Source organism: Artemia franciscana, chromosome 21 (assembly GCF_032884065.1).
Source record: "Artemia franciscana chromosome 21, ASM3288406v1, whole genome shotgun sequence".
NCBI lineage: Eukaryota > Metazoa > Arthropoda > Branchiopoda > Anostraca > Artemiidae > Artemia > Artemia franciscana.
In genome coordinates, this window is record NC_088883.1 from 8,758,298 (window position 1) to 8,778,477 (window position 20,180).

The window sequence follows — 20,180 nt, forward strand, 5'->3', positions numbered from 1 at the left end:
ATTGATATTCAAATCACTGTGACTTCTCCTATATCAATTCCTAACAATTTTGAGTTTCTTGTATGGGGGGGGGGGTAACCTGGGATTACAGGAATTACAGTAATTAGTATACAAGAATCAGTGATCATGGCATGTACATTATATATAGGAAAACATAATTTAGGTGGATAATTTTTATTTCTTTGCCCTATTGCCCACACATTTATCAGGGCTGTATTGGTGCCAGAATTGCATCTTCCATGACCATTCTTTCAAAGACACTTTTGGTAGGCATGATTTCTGCATTTGATATATGTACTTGGCTTAAATTGCTTAAAACTGTAGTTAACTGCAACCAAATTATAATAAAAACGTAATTAAAATTAACCTTGCTTAATGTAATGTTTAGGCAAGAGTAAATAATTTGGGTATTAATGTATAAACAAGATATGGACTTTATTTAGTTTTGCAATGATGGTGACGTGAGTAAATGCTGTTTATATTCAGTGAATAGTAAATCTTACAACTTTCCTGTTTTATTAGGGTGCTGGAAACCATCGGATTAAGGTGTATTTTATAACAGGGCTGTCAAGTATGGGGTGAGGGAGGATTCTGTGTCTCCCCCCTTCTTCCCCAAAATTTTGACTACTAACGACTTCATTGTAAATAGAAATCAAAATATCGACAAACTACTATTCATGAAAAACAACAAAAACTGTCTGGGTTTCAGAGCAATTACTGACAGATTCTTAGTCATTTCAACGAGGTGCTGCATGCTGTTATCAATTTATTTTAATGTAAACTTATGCTGATTGTTCAAATAGAAAAGCAATTCCTGCCATTAAAATCTATCCCCCCCCCTAGTGCTGCGCACAATTTCCCTAAAACATTAAGCATTTAATACGACATGAGATGTTGTCTGACAGTGTCAATTTAAAATTTTCAAACAGTGACTTTTGTGACCAGAAATTGCTGTTGATAAAATTTGGAAAAATACAGAACAGCAAAATTCTTCCTGCTTTTAAGGAATGGTTCTGCTGCCTAAATTCCTTCCCTTCCGCTACTTCTACTGCTAAAACACACAACAGCACCAAGCCGCTTGAGGCCAACACAGCTTCACATGCTGGCTCCTCCATCTCCCTAGCAAAGCCTCCCTCCTTACACCCTCCCAGGAATTTTCCATTTCTCTTTAATCTTTCGTTATGACATCCTCACTCCCCTACCGCGGACGACCTGCTTTTCATTTAGGCCAAGACGGTTTCCCTTCTGTTAGGGCTAGAATATCCATGTTGATCTGTATCCAGTGTGGAAATGTGTTTGTTTGGCTTTAATATACTTTTCCATAACTGGAGGCGTTAATAGGCTATTAATATAACAACGAATCTTTATTTGTGCAATAAACATGTTCCTGAAAGTTTAGTCTGCAAGTTGTCCTTTTTTTGGAATCTATAGAAAAATAGATTTTTACCTATAACTGAATAGAAATTTACCTATAACTGGTAAATTTCGGGTCTTAATCTATGCCTGAAATTTTGATCAATATAGCACTCAAAATCAATGTTGGAGATTCCTTTCCTACTTGCTATTGTGCCCAGAGGGTGCACGAATGAGGGTAAGAATTGTTTTTTGCCTCGGAAATATCATCATTTTTGTTGTATATTCTGGTAATGAGTGGAAAAAGTAGCTGTTTCTAAGATATCAGATCATGGACAAATCGTAAAACAAAGATCCCCTTTTTGTTTCCACCTCCTCCCAGGAGAAGTGACCAGATATTCGTAGGCATATACAGGTCATAACCGTAGGTGGTTATGTAGATCTGATGTGATGATGATTTGTATCTGATGGTTTTTTGTATAGGGGTTAAAATCTGATTACACAACTCTCTCTCAGCTATTGGTTTTGTTATTTAAAGCCAGTCTGTACTGGATGAAAGAACGTTAGGGATTAATATGGCTTAATTCTGGCCTTAAAACTTTTGGGCCAGGCAAATTCTGTTTAATTGTCACAATATTAACAATTCTATTGAATAACAAATGCACTATTGAGTTCCCATCATAAATTGTCTAGTTGTTTTGATTCTTTAGAATAAAATCAGTAATATCAACTCGGTTGAATGCCATTAATATCAGTAAATTTCCGATGACGAGAATTCTGTTTAATCACACTGAAAATGTCAATTCTATTGAATGGTATTATTAATAATCCAATTCTGATTGTAATGTGCCTCTATAGGGAGATGGTAGAATAGCTTAGTCTTTTATAAGTTCAGAACTACTCATTTATAAAGGAAAACAATTACTCTCTTCCTTTTATTCAAATTCTTCATTGGTTTGAATGGGTAAACAAATTTTGTAGAATTTTTATTCAGATGCAAATGGAACTGTTAGAAAAAAAAGTTGGGCTAATGTCAGGCGCATACTCATGACCTTGAGATTGGGTATTTAGTGTTAATGTGTAAAAAGACTATTAAAATATTCAAGTCAATTCTTGCCATATTGAGCAATGGTCTACCCTTGAGTGTCATTCCATGCTTTATTAAAAACATCAACTTGAAAAAAAATATTTATAGTTCTTAAAAAAATCAAATAAAGATAAAGTTATATTTTTGGCTGTTAAAACTAGGAGAAGAAGAATAACTAATTATTTAGGGGGAACTCGTATGTCTTGATAGGGTGTCAAGTCAAAAAGGTTAGTTCTAGCTGGTGATACAGGGACTCAGTATGCATAAATTTCACTCTTATACGCCAGATAATTTCGGCTATTATGAGTCATTAGTGTATTTGCTAACTCTGAATTTTCTAAATGGTTAGTAAAATATTGCAATGTATTTGTTTTAGGGCTCCAAAGGTCCCTTTTGTGTGGACCCTCCCCCCGAATTAAAACTTCATTCATATATGCCTGTATTACACTGTCTTTAATTGTATTATTTTTTTATTAATTTCAATGTAACGAATTGTGTAAGTAGGCTGGTAAATTGTACAAAAAAATTAAATATGAAAAAGCGTCATGTTTCAAATTTGTGTGTTTGGTCCTTCTTGGTCTCATATTTTTCTTATGGATTTACTGTTTTCTGCTTTTTGTCAACTTTTGATCGTAGTCTTTTGACCTTGATCACGAGGCCTTTTGACCTCGATCACTTTTGATCAGGAGTATGCTCGTTTGACATCCTAGGTCCAGCATTATTTTAAAAAGCGTCATTTTGCTGTAAAATTTATGATATTTCAGATTTGTAACAAAGAAGTATTTGTGTAATGGTAATCTGCACAATAGTATCTATAAGTCTCCTAAATTTGAATGGGTCTGCTGTCTCCTCCTGCCCCTGCTGCCCAAAAGTTGATTATTTTTTCCCAATAATTTGACTTAATATCTGAGTGAATCCCATCTCTTTATTTATGTGAAAGATTTTTCATAGAAAGTTTGAAAATTTGGGTCTAAATATCGAGTATTTTAGGCTTTAGACAAAAGTTTGCTAAGTTTTTGGAGGTCATTTTCGTGGTCTTGGTATGGCATACCCGAAGGAGGGCCCTCTTGAGGTTCGTCCAAGTACCCTGCCTCATCTAGGGAGGAATATCTGGATAAAAAATGATGCTTTCATTCATTTTCATCTTAAATTTAGAAAATCTAAAATTTATGAACCCTTCCTTAGAGTTAGGAGCGATTTTTCGTATCGGCACTTTTAAGACCCGAGATTAAAAAAAAGCCGTTTTTCGTTGTGGTGGTTTTTGTTTGTAGTTTTGCAATCCCAAAGCTATTAAGTTACATGCCCATATTAAGTATTCAGAATTTGATCTTTTAAAAGTAAATATAACAAATAAAGCTGGAAATAATATAATTAGAAAAAGAACGTTTTGATGGAAACTTTTAAAATTTCAAAGTCAGAACAAGAAAACGGTTTACCAAATCTACAGTATTCATGTCTGGGTTGTATCCAGGGTTTTGTTCAAGAGGGGAGGAGGAGGTCTGTTTACAAAGATGAATTAAAATGAAGTTGCCATCAATTCATCATGGCTAAACAGAGAACAAGGAGCCAATTGGTGTAAAAATGTTTTCATTTTCACTTGTTGATGGATAGTCTATCATCCATCCATCCATCTTAGGGCAGAACTAAGGTAGATATTCACAGAAATTTAGGGATGATTGAGATTTTTGGGTTAACTCATGACAGAAAATGTTGACTGGACTTTTGTACAAAGGAGGGGGGGGGCTCAATTAGTTTTGAATCACAGACAAACCAATTGACATAAGCCTAATAGGCTTGCTTGTTTAGATTCTCAGGCGGACTAGCATGTTTTAGGATTGACACATTGCCAACAAGTCCCTTGTACTCGTAGGTGAACCTTCAGTTTTTTGGTAAAGAGCAAGGGCAAACAGCAGGAGCAGCTAAGACTCTGATTGGATAAATACTTGTGCGATAGCTTTTGGAGAGGCACGCCCGCCTAGAGTCTCAGGCAGGGTGACCAAATTTTAGAATTAACATATGACACAAAATACATAAAAAATTAGTTTCTATGCATATTTGTTATTACGAGTCAGAGAAAAATTGACGATAGGTCAAACCCCTGACCCCCCTTGGGCACGGCCTTGGTTCGAGTTTTTTAAATTAGGATCTAAATAGCTAAAAAAGAAGCTTGGAGCTAACATTTTTATTATCTGTTGTCAAATACTTGTAAATAAAGCTTTATAAGCTACATCATGTACTTCGAGTTTGGATGGCTCATATTTTGAGTTCTTTTTCTTATTGGTATAAAAACAAAATTGTTGGTCTTAAACATTCTGCGTATCAAATTCTATATTCCAAAAAGCTTTTCTCATCCTTAAAACAACCTAGTATGCAAAGAAAATACCATTTTTTTTTGAATATTGTTGAATGGGAACATCCGTTGCCTAATTTAGCTGGTTTTTGTCATAATATGGAAAAAGAAAAATTAAAAATAATTACTTTATATGGCGAAACATAAAGATTTCCTACTGACAATCCCTCCCTAATCGTCGGGTATTCATGCTCATATTTTTTCGTTTTAGGACCAAAAGGAAAAGGAAAGTCGCCTACTTGAGAAACAATGCTTTTTAAAACTCACCTTTTGAAGTACAATAATCAAAATAGATATACGGAGGGGGGCTGTACAGGGAAGTTTTCCTTCAGGGCTAGTCAAAAGAAAATATTGGGAAAACCTCCTAAGCTTCATTTCTCCTCTTCCCCTCTCACAAAAGCTGTTACTGTATATACGAACTTCCTAGGGTCATATTTAAAGGTGTGTAGAAAAATCTGCCCTAAATATATAAGAGCATAATATTTTGATCATTTTAATTCTTAGCGAATTTAAGGGTTGCTATTTTGCAATTTTAAAGAGCATGTTTGAGTAGTCCTTACTTCAACTACCTTTTATTTCATTCATTACGTTTGTATTAAAGACCCCTTGGGCAATGTTTTATGTCTTACCCCTTTCACTCGAATAAATATATGGTTACGTCCGTCTGTGTATCATATATTTGACTGTGGCTCCAAAAAGACTACTAAGAATCTAGAAATTGGAAATATCAGAATTTAATGCGTAAAATGTTGCTTAACACTCTTGTCATATTCAAAGGCATGTGTTTTAAGAGTTCTGGAAATCTATTACACCAGGATTTATCTAAATAAAATTCAAAACCACCAACACATCTTAATTTTTACTTTCTTTAGTTGTCTGTTTTATGGGCTTCACTTCGGTTTCTAGCAGGGTTTTGGAGTTGGTTATAAGTTATAACCAACTCTACGAAAATTCTGACTCCACATAGGGACGGACGAAGAGCAAAATCTGGGGGGGTGGCAGTGTGACATGAGTGCCAATATGCGAAATCTTGGGTGGGGAAACAATTTGACAAGGGCGCTAATAATTGACCAAATCGACACTTTTATATTAAAGAGTGAAAAACAGAAGAAAAGAGGAATAAATGTACCAGAAAAAATCTTTGGGGGGGGGGACATGGTTCACCTAGATTCGCAAGTGACTCCACAGTCCTGGTTTCTAAGTAGCTCATATATCAATTCTTCAAAGCATCAAATGTAGAAAAAAAGAAGAAATCTTATGGAAGTTTAAATTTGTTTTAAAAGATGTTCATAATAAAGAGATGCATTCATTTGAATGATTTAATTTTTGCTCTATTTGCAAATTTGATATTACAAAATCAAATGTACTGTTGCCAAAATTAAATTACCATTGTAGAAGTTAATGATTTTGCAGAGATGAAAGTAAAAATATTTTGTTGAGATAATTAAGACAAGGAAGTATATCTTTATGAAGAATGGTGTGTGTATGATCTCGAGTACAATATCCATAGATGAAAATATATTTTATGAAATAAACTTCTTTTTATGATACTCATAATTTTTTCCAGGCAAAATGACTCGTTTTGCTAGAGCTGCTGGATCTAAAGCTTCAAATAAAAAAGCACCCCAAGAAGCAACCCCTTGGTCAAAACTGAAGCCCAACGAGAGACCAGTAGAAGAAGAAGAAGATTCTGAAGATATGGACGAAGAAATAGATGAAGAAGTGAGTGATCTTGGCTCTGATGAAGGAGTAGAAGGTGAAAGTGAAGATGGGGAAGGTGAAGATGAAGAAGGAAGTGATGAAGATGAGGAAGAAAGTGACGAGGATGAAGAAGAAAGTGGAGGCGACGAAGAAGAAAGTGGCGAAGATGAAGAAGTGGAAATGTTGCCTCAACCCCAGACAAATAAGAAACAGTTACAGACTCCTGTAAAGCAAGGGCCAACCCTCCAAGCTACACCTGCCAAACAAGGTCAAACTCCAAAACCTACACCTGCAAAGCAAGGCCAAACCCCAAAATCCGCACCTGCAAAACAAGGCCAAACTCCTAAACCTACGCCTGCAAAACAAGGCCAAACTCCTAAACCGACGCCTGCAAAACAAGGCCAAACCCCAAAACCCACACCAGCGAAGCAAGCCCAAACACCTAAGTCGACGCCAGCAAAAATTGTTAAGACGGAAGGAGACAAAGGAACAAAAACTGTCGAGGCTAAACATCCTAAAACGCCTAAAGTTACCAAGGAGGCTGTATCTCCAAAACCCACCCCTCGTCCAGCAAAAACTCCAAAACTCGAAACCAATGAACTAGAGAAAACGGAAATTGCAGAAAAAGAAAACGCACCAGTTAAAGAAGAAAATACAGCTAAAGTTAATGGCGCAACTGAAAAAAAGGCCCAAAAAGAATTTAAGGGCAAATGTCTTAAATGTAAAGAAATTGGACACAGAATTAAGGACTGTCCTGAAAATCCAAATAGAAACAAATGCTGGAAATGTGGAAAAGAAGGTCATAGAGCAAATGACTGCTCCGCTGCAGGTTATAAGTTTGCCACCTGTTTTGTGTGTGGTAACGAAGGACATCTTGCTAGAGAGTGTCCAGAAAATACTAAAAAAGGGAGTAAAAACGAGGGAACGAAAACTGCGCTGGGTCAAAATGCTTTTAAGTCTAAAAAAGGCGCCAAGAAATTAGCCTCTCTGTTGGTCAAGGAGGAACAGATCTCAGAACCAACAGTCACTAAAGAAGATGTCGCTTCTGTAGGAAAGGGTGGAAAAACACAAAGCCCCAAGAGAAAGCTGGAACAAGGAAATGTTGGATCCACGCCAGCCAAGAAATCAAAAAAGGGAAAAGTTGTTAAGACATAAAAATACGACGTATTTCTATATTTTGTATGGTAATTGAGTTGTAATTTTAATAAATTATACTGCTTGACGAAAATTGTGTAAAACTTGCTATACCAGATGGTATATGTTCTATATTTATCGTTATCTTTTTTAATACTAGCCGATTTGTCCAAGGATCTGGGTATAATGAAAAAGCTTATTAAGAAAAAACAAATTAAGAAAAGAATTCTTCAATGTTTTTGAAAAAGAGGATTTTTAGGACTTCTTCTTCTTTTTTTTGAAAATAATTTGCTGTTTTTCTCATTAGAGGAGTTTCGAAACAGTGTGGAAGAAAATATATGAACCTAGCATTGCTTACGTTCTACTGAGGCTAACCATGGTAAATTTTGGTCAAGACTATGGCTCAATGTCTCTTATTCCCTAAGTTCTAGAGTGGTAAATGATAAAAGATGCTGTGGCTTAGTGCCACGGTAAACCATCTAAAATAATTTTCCATTCATAAAAATATATTAGCAGTTTTGCTGCAAAAAATTTCTTTGAACGGAAAAAGCTAAATCTCTAAACATCTTAGTTTAGATTAAAGTGGTTACTTGTGTATTATACAGAACACATCTAATACGTGAAGGTAGGCTATTCTTTCTTGCTTCATAATATGCAGACTAGTCATAGTTCATACGTTTTGTATGCAGCCCCGCTATACTTTACCCCCCTGCTCCTCATGTGCAGATGTATAGTCCAATGATATGTATCGTATCTATCTCCCAATGCGTCTCGGCTGTCTCAATCTGTGTACCTGTAAATTGAATCAACCTGTTTGGAAGCGAAACTGGAAAAACAAATTACGAGTGGGAGACTGCATTGAAAACACAGAATTGTATGATATATTTCAATACAAAAGGCATTGAAAATGTATAATAGTCTTAGTTTAAATTCAAAGGGGAATGAGATATGATATATCTTATTATTGTGCTATCAGGTTACATCTTCTAGGTCTTTGACACTTTCTAATTCCATCAACATTTGTCAAATGTCTTCCCGAGTAATTGTCTATGAATAGGCCAGTCTCAGGGACTGGCCGCATATCAAACAATAATTTATAAGAAGAGTATGGCTTGAATCAGCTCTCTAGGGCCACAATGGCAGAAGGGTTAAGATTGCTAGGCCACATTTGCAGATTGCTTAAAATTTTACTTTTGGGCCATCCATTTGGGGTGAAATTAGATTCATGTACTCAGATAGGATATTGAAAGTTCGTAAGGATGGATTTAAAGCAAATATGAACTTTTGTAAGGGGGCAAGGAGATTTTGAGTTGATTGAGATTGAAGAGGATGATGTGTAGTTGTTCGTACTAGTGGTGGTAGTATAAACTTCTACAAAACCTCCGTTTTATCGCTGGATCTATGTTAGAGTATGTCAAAACCTAATACAACTGCCACTGTAAACTGATTCTGATCTAGAGGTTTGGTTTACTTCTCCATCCATTAATGCTAAAGTCTTTTGCTGTGGTCACAGTCCTCAAATGTTTTGATTTTACTCTCAGCATCTTTTTCCACCCAGAGTGGTCCATTATGTTAAAAATCTTCTTTGAAGTAAAAGAACAGTGAAAATTAATTTTGGTGGTTGGAATGTGTTAAGTAGAAACCTACATAACCATGTATATTTGAAACATTGATAACATTCAGGAAATCAGTTATCAATGAGAAATACCTCAATATGCAGTAGCTGAATGCAAATTAAAAAAAGAAGAAATGGGGTGAAAAATCAGCAAAAAATACACTAAAACATGAATTGTTTTTTAATTAAATTAGTTTTGCTTGATTATTTCCACGTCTCAATTTGACAGCACTGACAAAAATGTAATTCTTAGCTAAGTTTGAAACGAGCAAAATATAAATCTTGAAGACTCGATGTTACAGGTAGACTTAAGATAGGTCCTTAAGACGGGACAAAAAATGTTTTTATTTTAATATTCCTTTTATCTTAACGGACCTGTTTCTTTAATCAATTCTTTCGAAATATACATACTCACCCGCTGAGCCATCGTGATGGTCATGCAAAAAACTGATGAAATCTGACAAATCAGATTATTCCTCAAGTTAATCAAAACGTTTATCGTTTCTAAGTTTCGTCTTTTTCCAAATAGTCAATGGCGCAATGTCCGAAAAGGGCCAGAGAGGGCAAGCATGTTTTTAACTTTTTGTAGATGCAGACAGAAAAGTATCTTTCTAAATCTGAGAAGAGGGCGATTTACATCCCCCCCCCCACTGACGCCCTTTCAAATAGCTGTTCTTTAATAGTTACCCAAATTGCGTCTTTGCTCCCCCACAAAATTCAATGCTGTGCTATGTATTGCTTCAAATCCCCCCAAATTTTTTCCTAATAAATATGTTTTTTAACAAGAGGTATTATTTATTTGTTGCTATTTTTTTTTTGGGGGGGGGGGGAGTTGTGTTGGGTTAATAATTTTGAATATATATTTTTTTAGCTTTATACCTTTAGCTTGGGGGTGGTGTTGGAGGCATTTGTTCCCCTTTAAAGGCCAATAAAGGAGCCAGAGCTTCGTTGGTGCACGCTAATTGTGCATCTACCCCTTCTTGAGCTTTTCTTGTGTTTGCACACCTCCAAAGCAAGGCCTAACACCAGAAAACCGTGCTAAGACGAAGGAGCGAAAACTATCCTGGCTGAACTTTTTCAAACACCTAAAGCGACCAAGCATAAAGCTGTTGGATTGGTTAAAAACACATGAGTTACAGAAGGAAATAAAACTAGGGAATACTTTGAAGTTAACAGAGAGGAAAACGGAGATAATAAAGAACTTCGAAAGAAGTTTAAAAGAGGGGTGCATTATATGTAATCAAATTGGACATTAGCTTAAGGGCTGTTCTGAAATCCTAATGAAAATAATTGTTACAAATGCGAATTGAAGCTCATGGAACAAATGGGAGTTCTTTTTAATATTTTTTTGTGATCTATGAACTAGTAAGACTAGTTAGGTTTATAAAGAAAATAAAAAGGCCAGTGAAATTCAAAAAAGGTAAATGTGTATAATAATCAGGGGAAGTTTCACCCTCCCTCCCCCCCCCCCCCAAAAAAAAAAATCTGAGTCGTAAGCTGGGAGGGAAAGTCCAGGTGAAAAACAAACATATTATTCAAAACTGTTAGACAAAGTCCATGGGAGGCAAAACCCTTTCTTCTTCATCATCATTTTTTTAGTACCCTTCCCCCAGAATTAAAATTCTGGATACGACCCTGGTAATAATTATGCTTTTATATGAAGTGTATGCAATATAACTTACTAAGTTTTAGCCTTATTGTAGGAATGTCAGAAGATGTATCTTTTATGAATATTCTCAGTCGCTTTATATGACTGAGGATTTCATACTCTTTTTAAAGAAGCGACTGCGCATTTTTTTTTAAAGAAAAATTTGATTAAAAACTTTTGAATACGCTTTTATTTCAAGCTGAACCAAAGAGTAAAAATAATCTTGATTTCTGATGCCTTGGAAAAGTTTTAAAAACTAAAAATTGCAGCTTTCGGTTGTCACGACAGAGAACCTCCTTTAAATACTTGTAAGTCATTTCGTGTTAAATTCTCAGTTTTTCATTTTGTTCTAAAATTTGGATTTTTCTGGCTGGAAAACAATATTTTCTTTTCAAATATTTTTGAGACAAATATTTTTGCAAAAAATTCATATCTTTATTTTAATTTTTTTTAGTCTTTGGTAATTTCTATTAGCCCGGAAAATGAAATATTTTCATACTCACTTCAAAGATTTTCTGCTTTATACTTATTAACACCACTTTTAAATTTCATCCCAAGGCCCTGGCTACACCCCTCTTCAACAACCAATAGCCACAACGTTAACCGCATACGATTAATTCTTTAGTATCACCTGTGTACGAGTATTTTATTTTTTGAAGATATAAAGCGGTATTTCATCCTTTTTTTTCTTTTGAAGATGGTATATTGGTTGGGTTTTTTTAGACATAAATGGGTAATTCATTTTCTTTAAAAAATTAAACCACTTACACTTTTCTTTCAATATTTGATTATCCTAACAAAAACAGTTAAATAAGAGCGTTTCCAACTTGAATTTTGATTAGGACATTTCGAAGGATAAAAGTTTGACTAGTTTTTTTAAGATTTAAACAGGATTTACCTGATTTAATCTGGATTTGAAGATTTGTTTTCTTTGAAGATGCTTGATCGTCTAAACAGAAAATGTTAAACATGACCATTTTCAAATAAAATTTGATTTTGACATTTTAGAGGATAAAAGTTTGACTAGTTTTTGAAGATTTAAACAGGATTTACCTGATTTAATCTGGATTTGAAGATTTGTTTTCTTTGAAGATGCTTGATCGTCTAAACAGAAAATGTTAAACATGACCATTTTCAAATAAAATTTGATTTTGACATTTTAGAGGATAAAAGTTTGACTAGTTTTTTTAAGATTTAAACAGGATTTACCTGATTTAATCTGGATTTGAAGATTTGTTTTCTTTGAAGATGCTTGATCGTCTAAACAGAAAATGTTAAACATGACCATTTTCAAATAAAATTTGATTTTGACATTTTAGAGGATAAAAGTTTGATTAATAGTCCTTGAGTAGGCTTAAGGCTATTCACAATAAAATCTCACGAACAGTGAGATTTAGCTGGCACTAATTTAGCCAATCAGAAAACTCTAAGAAAAATCTGATTGGCTCAAGGTAACACTAGTCAAACCCTGGTACTAGTAAGATCTTATTATGAATAGACCTTCAAATATAATTCTTAGGTAAACTGGACTTTTAAATAACTTCTGACATATATTGTGAAATGATATTTTTATATTTTAGTTTATATGACTCGTTTGGCAAGAGGAGGTGGATCTAAGGCATCATATATGAAGTTGTCTCCAGAAGCAATCCCTTCGTCAAAATTGAAGCCTAAGAGCGAAGGGGTAGATATAGTCTCAACTGAAGAGCCTGTAACCCCTAAAATTAATCCTGCAAAGCAAACTAAAACCCCAAAATCCGCTGCTAAGCAGGTAGAGATTTTGAAACCGTTTCCTGATCAGATTGAAACACCCAAAGTAACGCCTATGAAGCAAGTGAAAACTCCCAAAACTACACCAAAGAGGAAGAGTGCGACGCCTAAGTTCACGCCTTCAAAACATAGTAAGATATCTTCTGATGAGGAAGAAGGGGTAGACATAACCCCAAATGAACAGCCTGAAACCCCTAAAAGTAATCCTACGAAGCAAACTAAAACCCCAAAATCCGCTACTAAGCAGGTAGAGATTTTGAAACCAACGTTCCCCGATCATATTAAAACGCCCAAAGCTATGAAGCAGGTGAAAAATCCCAAAACTACACCAACGAAGAAGAGTGCGACGCCTAAGTTTACGCCATCAAAACAAAGTAAGATACCTTCTGATGAGGACGAAGGGGTAGACATAACCCCAACTGAACAGCCTGTAACCCCAAAAACTAATCCTTCCAAGCAAACTAAAACCCAAAAATCCGCTACTAAGAACGAAATTTCGAAACCAACACCTGTCGATCAGAGTGATATACCCGAAGCTGCTCCAGTTAATCAAGTAAATACTTCAGAAGCAGAAGCTAATGGTCTGGAAGAAGATTTAAAGCCAGTGCAGAAAGCAAGAACTCCAAAAAAAGGGAAGGTACCAGCAAAATGGGGAAACGATTATAACCGAGCAAACAAAAAGAATGTTAAATTTTTTAAAGGATCCTGTCTGAAATGTCGGAAGCAAGGACACAAACTTGTTGACTGTCCTGATAATACACATAAAGAAACGTGTTTTAAATGTGGGAAACAAGGTCACAAGTACACTCAGTGCCCAACAGGAACAAGTTTTAAGTTTGCTACTTGTTTTGTTTGCAATAAACAAGGGCATATTGCAAGGGAATGTCCAGAAAATCCTAGAGGAGTTTTCCCCCATGGAGGAAAATGTAGGAGTTGTCAAGAAGAAGGTCATATGATGGTGGATTGTCCTAAAATGAAGAGGAAATTTAAAGATGAAAATATGATGGAATCAAAACCACCCAAGAAAGTAAAAAAGGAAAAAGTTGTTAAAATGTAGAGATATGATGGTTAAAGTGTCTAGTTGTACATCTACATTATAATGTAGATGTAGAGTTGAAATGTAGAGGTATGATGAAATCAAAACTAGCCAAGGAAGTAAAAAAAGTTAAAAGTTGTTAAAACGTAGAAATATGATGGTTAAAATGTAGATTTATACCTCTATATTAAAATGTAGATGTACAGTTAAAATGCCGAGATACGATGGAATCAAAACTAGCCAATAAAGTAAAAAAAGGAAAAAGTTGTTAAAATGTAGAGTTAGATTTTATCAACTCCAAGGCCTCTTGTGATATTTATAATTTCTTTTCTAATCGGTTTTAGGCTTTCTGGTTGATCATGTTTTTTTTGTTTTTTTTCGCAAATTGTGATTAATCTCGCTTTGCAAATATTTACATTTCGCGATCGAATACTATGTAAAACGTAAAAAGTGTCAAAACTCAAAATTTTAAGACGCATTTGAATCTTTACAAAAATTACAGAAGAAAGGAAGAAATACAGGTTATAAATATCATTTTTTTTTCAATGTACTTCTAAATCAACTAGTTGGAAACAAAGAAATGAACACATCATTCCAGACAAGAATTGAGTAATAAACGGTAGAATTGTTGGAGTGTTTTTCAGGGCAGGAGGGGGCTAAGGCTAATGATAAAAGTAGTGAAAAGCTACAATTTTCACAATAAAATATTGATTGGTTTAACAGCTAAATTGAGACAGCTGCACAAAACAGGGAGATTTCGAAAGTTATATAAAAAATTTCGGTAAACAATTTTTAAACTAGGTGTATGAAAGGATAAACGTGATCGGAATAGTAATGGTTGTGGAAACTCCTTTTTCCCCAAAACCATCGAATCAAAATTTTGAATTAGCCATTCTGCTCAGTATAGTTGAAAGGTCCAGTAACTATGTCTTTCAAGATAACCTGACCCACCCCCAACAGCCCCTGGGGGTAGGTCCTTAAGTTATAAAATTTGCTCATTGTTTACGTATAGTATTTGTTAGTGGGAGGCATACAAAAATTTTCGGGATGAGGGAACTTTGTAATCGGGTGGGTTTTTCATAAAAAGAATTTTCCGCAGGGAGGGATATATCTGGGGGTGAACTTTCCAGGGAAAATTTTTCACTGGCGGGATGTGACAGAATTCCTATACGAAATTATTTTTATTTGCCATTCTTTCTCTTTGCCAACTCAATTTTGCATGTGGGGATGTTCCAGGGGAAATTTTCAGCGGGAGGATGAGTTTCCGAAGTAATTAGAAAAGTATTTTCCAAATGAAAGTATGCTAGGGAAAATTTTCAGGCTGAATCGTCAGCAATTTTTTTTTACAGATATGGAAGGGAATTTTCAGCGAGAATAGAACTGTCTGGAGGAAATTTTACGGGGTGAGGGAAAGTTAAATGAGATAAACTTTCCATGGAGGAGTTTTCCTTTAAAGGAGGGAATTTTTCTGTGGAGGGTGAGTCAAATTTACCGGTATTATTTGAAAAAGATCAGAAATTAAATATGAAAAAGAAATTTTTTAAACTAAAAGTAAGGAGCAACATTAAAACTCAAAACGAAAAGAAATGATTCCGTATAAAAAGGGGTTGCCCCTTAATACCTTTCTCTTTACGCTAAAGTTTAAGAACGACTCCTGAAACACAAGGACTGTTTAATTAGAAAAGAAAGCTTTTTAAAAGTGCGAAAAAATTTTGCGTGAACAGCAAGGTATTGAGGAAGAGGGCAGCCCCTTCAGATAGGGAATAATTTCTGTTCGTTTGATTTTTAGTGTTGCTCCTTGCATTCAGTTGAAAAAAACTTTTAGTCTAATACAAAACAAAGAGCCAAAACTTACTTATTTGGCTAGACAAATTATTGAACCTTCTTGGCTTCAGTCTCTTGTCAAGGGGTCCTCGGCGTCGGGAATGACGTTCGCATCCTCCATTGACTCGGATCATTTCAGCCATAATAAGATCGTTTGGCAGAAATTTGAAACAGCCCTCAATGGTAAGACACTAACATTCATTCAGAATGGCCATTCCAAGGTTATTTATACCCTCAAGATTCTCTGTCCTCCTGGATTTAAATCCTTTTAATGTATTTTCACTGAAGAAAAATTAAAAAAAAAAAAAAAACACACCAAATATCCTCCATCTTGGTTTAGAAATACTCTCCTTTTGATCGTCTTGACAGAAAAAAAAAATCCCCCCATCCCACATTTTTGCGAATTAGTGATCCTGCCTCCTCAAACAAAAACAAATGTGTAATGTTTTTTTTGTGTTTAGGCTGCATGTTGCACTACAGTTGGTTGAATCGATATAGTTGATAATTATAAATAAAATATTGGCATCGTATGGTAACCGAATATCTTTGAGATTTCAGCATACTCGTAACGGAGTAAGCATCGTTCGCAATGAAACCCCTGATTCAAAGGCATTTTGAGAGTAAGTGTAGATTCTCTTTTCATCTCAAAAGATGTCTTAACGTATCGTTTGTTCTAAAAGCAGAGTTTCTTAGAATAAAATGTCTTCGGCTGCTTCCTACTAACTGGGAAGAATCACTTTGGCACATCTTGTTTCACCGTCACCCCTTGTCCACAGAAAGAAAACAATAATAATCATTATAAATGTACAAACATTTTACCAATACACATGCTAATATTCCTCAGAACATCAACAGAGAAGCCTTTAAGAAATGAATGGATCTCTTAGAAGAAGTCTGGCTCTTAAGAGATATTGGACGCCTAAAAAAGGCTTGTACGGACTAGAGAACAAGATTGGCACCTCTAGTTAATTCTTACTAGATCTTTTGAAATAAGCCCCACTTCGTAAGTCGAACTGAATAAGTGTCAAATGTAGTAAAATTGACTAAACCCTAGTGAACTTTTTTGAATGCAACTGCTAGTACTAGCAACTCACCACAATACCAAGCCAACTGAGGCCAACACAGCTACGCACGCTCCTGCTCCATTCAAATCTATTCAACGCCTCTCTCTTTACACCCACCCAAGAAGCTTTTACTTCCATTAAATATTTCTTTACGACATCTTCCTATCTGAACTGTCAGTGTCCTGCTTTCCGTTTAGACCTTGACAGTTGGCCGAAAAGGACAATCTTCGGCAAACTGTCATCTGCAGAACGTGCTCTAGCTATCTCAACCTTTCTCTCTTTATAGGCTTAGAAAGCAGGATTGAGCCACACTATCCGTAAAGCCTTCTGTTTGATATACGGTCAATCAGTCGGGTACCCAAAATAGTCAGTAGGAAACTTCTCTGGAAAACATCTAGCAGATCTTCCTCCGAATTTTCGGAATGCCCATGCTTCAAAACCATATTTGACTACTTTCATCGCTGTAGCTTCCAATATTCTAATCTTAGTTTGCAGACTTATTTTCCTATTCTTACAAACTTTTTTCAGCTGTGAAAAAAAACGCCACTGGCCTTGAATATTGTACTTATAACATCTTAGCTGCATCCACCGTTTTTACTAATAACCCTACCAAGCTAAGTGAAGCTCTCCACTTGGTAAATCTTTTCGTTGCCCAACGTCACCTTGTCATCTTCACTTATTCTTAGCCGTAGCGACTTAGTCTTCTTAACATCAATTCTCAAACTTATTATATCACTCTGAACTTGCAAAACCTCTTAAAAGTTCATTTATTTTGCTCACCCTGGTTTAAGCATTTAGGATGCTTAAACCACCAACATAATCTAAGTCCAAGAAAACGTTTCTTCCCTGTTTGATTCCGTGTTCTCCCATTGCCTCTCTTGTGCTCCTTAAGAAATCCATCAAAATGATCCATATAAAGGGGGATAGAACACAACCCTACTTAACTCCTGGTTTAATACAAAACCAGCTACTTGTCTCATCTCCTCGCATCAGTGTTATTCTCGTACATAGCACTAATCATTTTAATTTATTTATCTGGTATACCATACAAGAATATGACATTCGCTTAAGTCCTTCTATCAGCTAAATTAAACACTTGCTCATAGTCTGTAAAACCGAGTACTAAAGGTGTTTATCGACTCGGGCACTGCTCAATTATCCACCTAAAAGTGAAAATTTGGTCGACATATTCTCTACCCTTCCCAAAACCGCAGCGTTCTTTTCTTAAAACTTTGTCTACAGTATCTTTAAATCTAAACAGTATCATGATGCTAAATTATCCACTACCCACAGAGACTAGGCTAATGCGTCTATAATTGCCACACTCACTCTTATCACCTTTCTTATACAAGGGTTTAATTAGTGTTTTCCTAGAATTGCTAGGTACTTCCTATTTTTCCAAAAATCATATTCATAATCTTCAGTAATTTATTTTTAACTTCATAGTCACCATATTTAAGACAGCATTTTCCACACTGTCAGTACATGGGCTCATATTGATTTTTGATCCTTCTTGCACTGTCATTGATTCTTCCTCACAAAATCAATCTTCCTTCTTATCCATATGTCACAAAATTTTTCATTTCCTCCGTGTCTTTTCCTGTAACTATCCCGGTTTACCGCATTCTCAAAATATTCTGCCCACCTCTCTTCAACTCTTTCCTTAAAATTAATTGTGGTCCCGTTCCTATCTTTAACTGGAACAAGTCCTGATTGACTACTCCTTCTCAATTTATTAGCATGATGCTCATGCCAGCATAACATTTTGCTACTATGCCGTCTAGCCGCATGTTCCACACCCTCAGCAATTTTATTCATGGTCTCCACTTCAAAGCTCATTAGTTAACATTGTAACGCTTACTCCACTTTCTTTGCATTTTTCTTATTTTCATATGATCTACTGAGCATTTTTATCTGGTAAGTTTATTCAAGTTGCAGTTTTTTCCGTATATCAGATTAATCTGATCGTTATTTCAATCTTTACCTAGAACCTTTTCTCTTGATAAACTACATTGACGGATATTTTGTTTCGCGCTATTTCACTCCACATCTGAAATTGTAAAACACGACTACCAGAGGTTCTGGTAAATCAGAATCATCCAATCCTATCACCTTTCCCCAATAAGCACCTTTCTAAGATTTATCATTGGATTCCGTCGGGCTCGAATGGGCTAAATTTTCAGGCTTTTGCATATCAGCTCTCCTAATTCAAGCGGCGAAGCTCCCTCTTCCCCCCTTAGCCGGTCCTGTAGTGCTAAAAATGAAACAATTGACCATTGCCTATTTGAATGTAATATACTGACGTCTACACAGTTTACCCTGCAATGTAAACTGTTAGAATGCTTCAAACACCACAAAGTTCCACTATAAGCCAAGAGTCTAGCTGACTATACCTACACACAGCTTAGAAATCACTTTTTATCTTTTTATATTCCAACTCCTAGAATAAAAAGATTTGCTGCAAGAAATCTGAGCAGTTTCAAGATAAATAAGAAATAGCCTATTAAGCAGCTCTGTCCATCTCACCGAGTGAGTCAAAAGGAAAAGAGCTGAATAGTCTCGACTGAAAAGTCCGCGTCTGCTGAAAGAAAGAACAAGGTGAAACAGCATTTTTTACGTACAAATTTTAGAAACTTACTGAAAAAAACTATTTTCCGTCTGAGACCTGGTCATGAAATGACCAGGTCTCGTCAAGCACTATATCATCTCACAGATAGCAAGTCATGCCCTTTTTATAAGTGTGTAATTGTTGATGAAACAATTGATCACATTCTCTCCGAATGCCCTCGTTTCACAACCGAGAGAACTATTCTAATCAGAAAAGTCGAATCACTGGGCCTGAAGGCGTCCACACCTCTCGTTTTAGGTTTTACTCATGTTAGTAAAGATAAATAGATAAAAATATTAGAGGCATTGGGAGTTTTTGTATCTTCAACAAAGATTTTCAACTGGTTGTAATTTCATTTGATTTAATTAGGTTTGTTGTTTTTTTTTCCGCAGTCACAAGAGTGCAGGGAGAAGAGAAAATGATTTGACCTGTAGTATATATTTTTATCTTCCTTGTTTTTTTAATTTATTTGATTTGTATATTTTTTTTGTTTCTATGATTTTCGTTTAATTATTGTTTGGCGACGCAGAGGGCGAGAGCCGAGCGTATTTTCTCTGCAACAACAACAACAACTACCTGGAACTTTAGAAACCTTTGGGAACTTCCCGAACCCTGATCCTAACTGCTCATTGTAAAATTAAGGATTGCTATTATTTTTTTTTCGGTAAAGTTGCAGGATTGTGGCTCTCAAGAATGAGACAGGCTGAAACAAAAAATTTTAGACTATTAATTGTATGGGATACCACCAGATGGCTAATTTGACAGTGTATATATAAACAAGTCTTTAAATTAGTCAGTCAGTATTATGAGCCTAGGAGCTCAGCTGGACTTAAGAAACATGTTAAGAATTCAATTCTTATTCCATAATAGGCCAATGCAGAATAACCATAGTTAACAAATTTTACAAGGGGAGAACCTGTATCTTCACTTCTTTCTTTGTTTTTCAAGTTTTTCTAAGAAATCCATGAGTTTCTTAGAAGAGGGTGCTTG

The 20,180-nt window shown here is 35.5% G+C and overlaps 2 protein-coding genes across 6 annotated transcripts in view; one reads left to right on the forward strand and one right to left on the reverse strand.

The window, feature by feature from the left end:
• Nucleotides 1-20,180, reverse strand: part of LOC136041019 (sodium channel protein para-like) — a 592,014-nt gene that overhangs the window by 231,272 nt on the left and 340,562 nt on the right. The window lies entirely within an intron of this gene.
• On the forward strand, nt 6,338-7,719 carry LOC136040953 (uncharacterized). Its single transcript, XM_065725404.1, has one exon. The coding sequence runs from the start codon at nt 6,363-6,365 to the stop codon at nt 7,644-7,646; it is 1,284 nt and encodes a 427-aa protein (XP_065581476.1). The 5' UTR covers nt 6,338-6,362; the 3' UTR covers nt 7,647-7,719.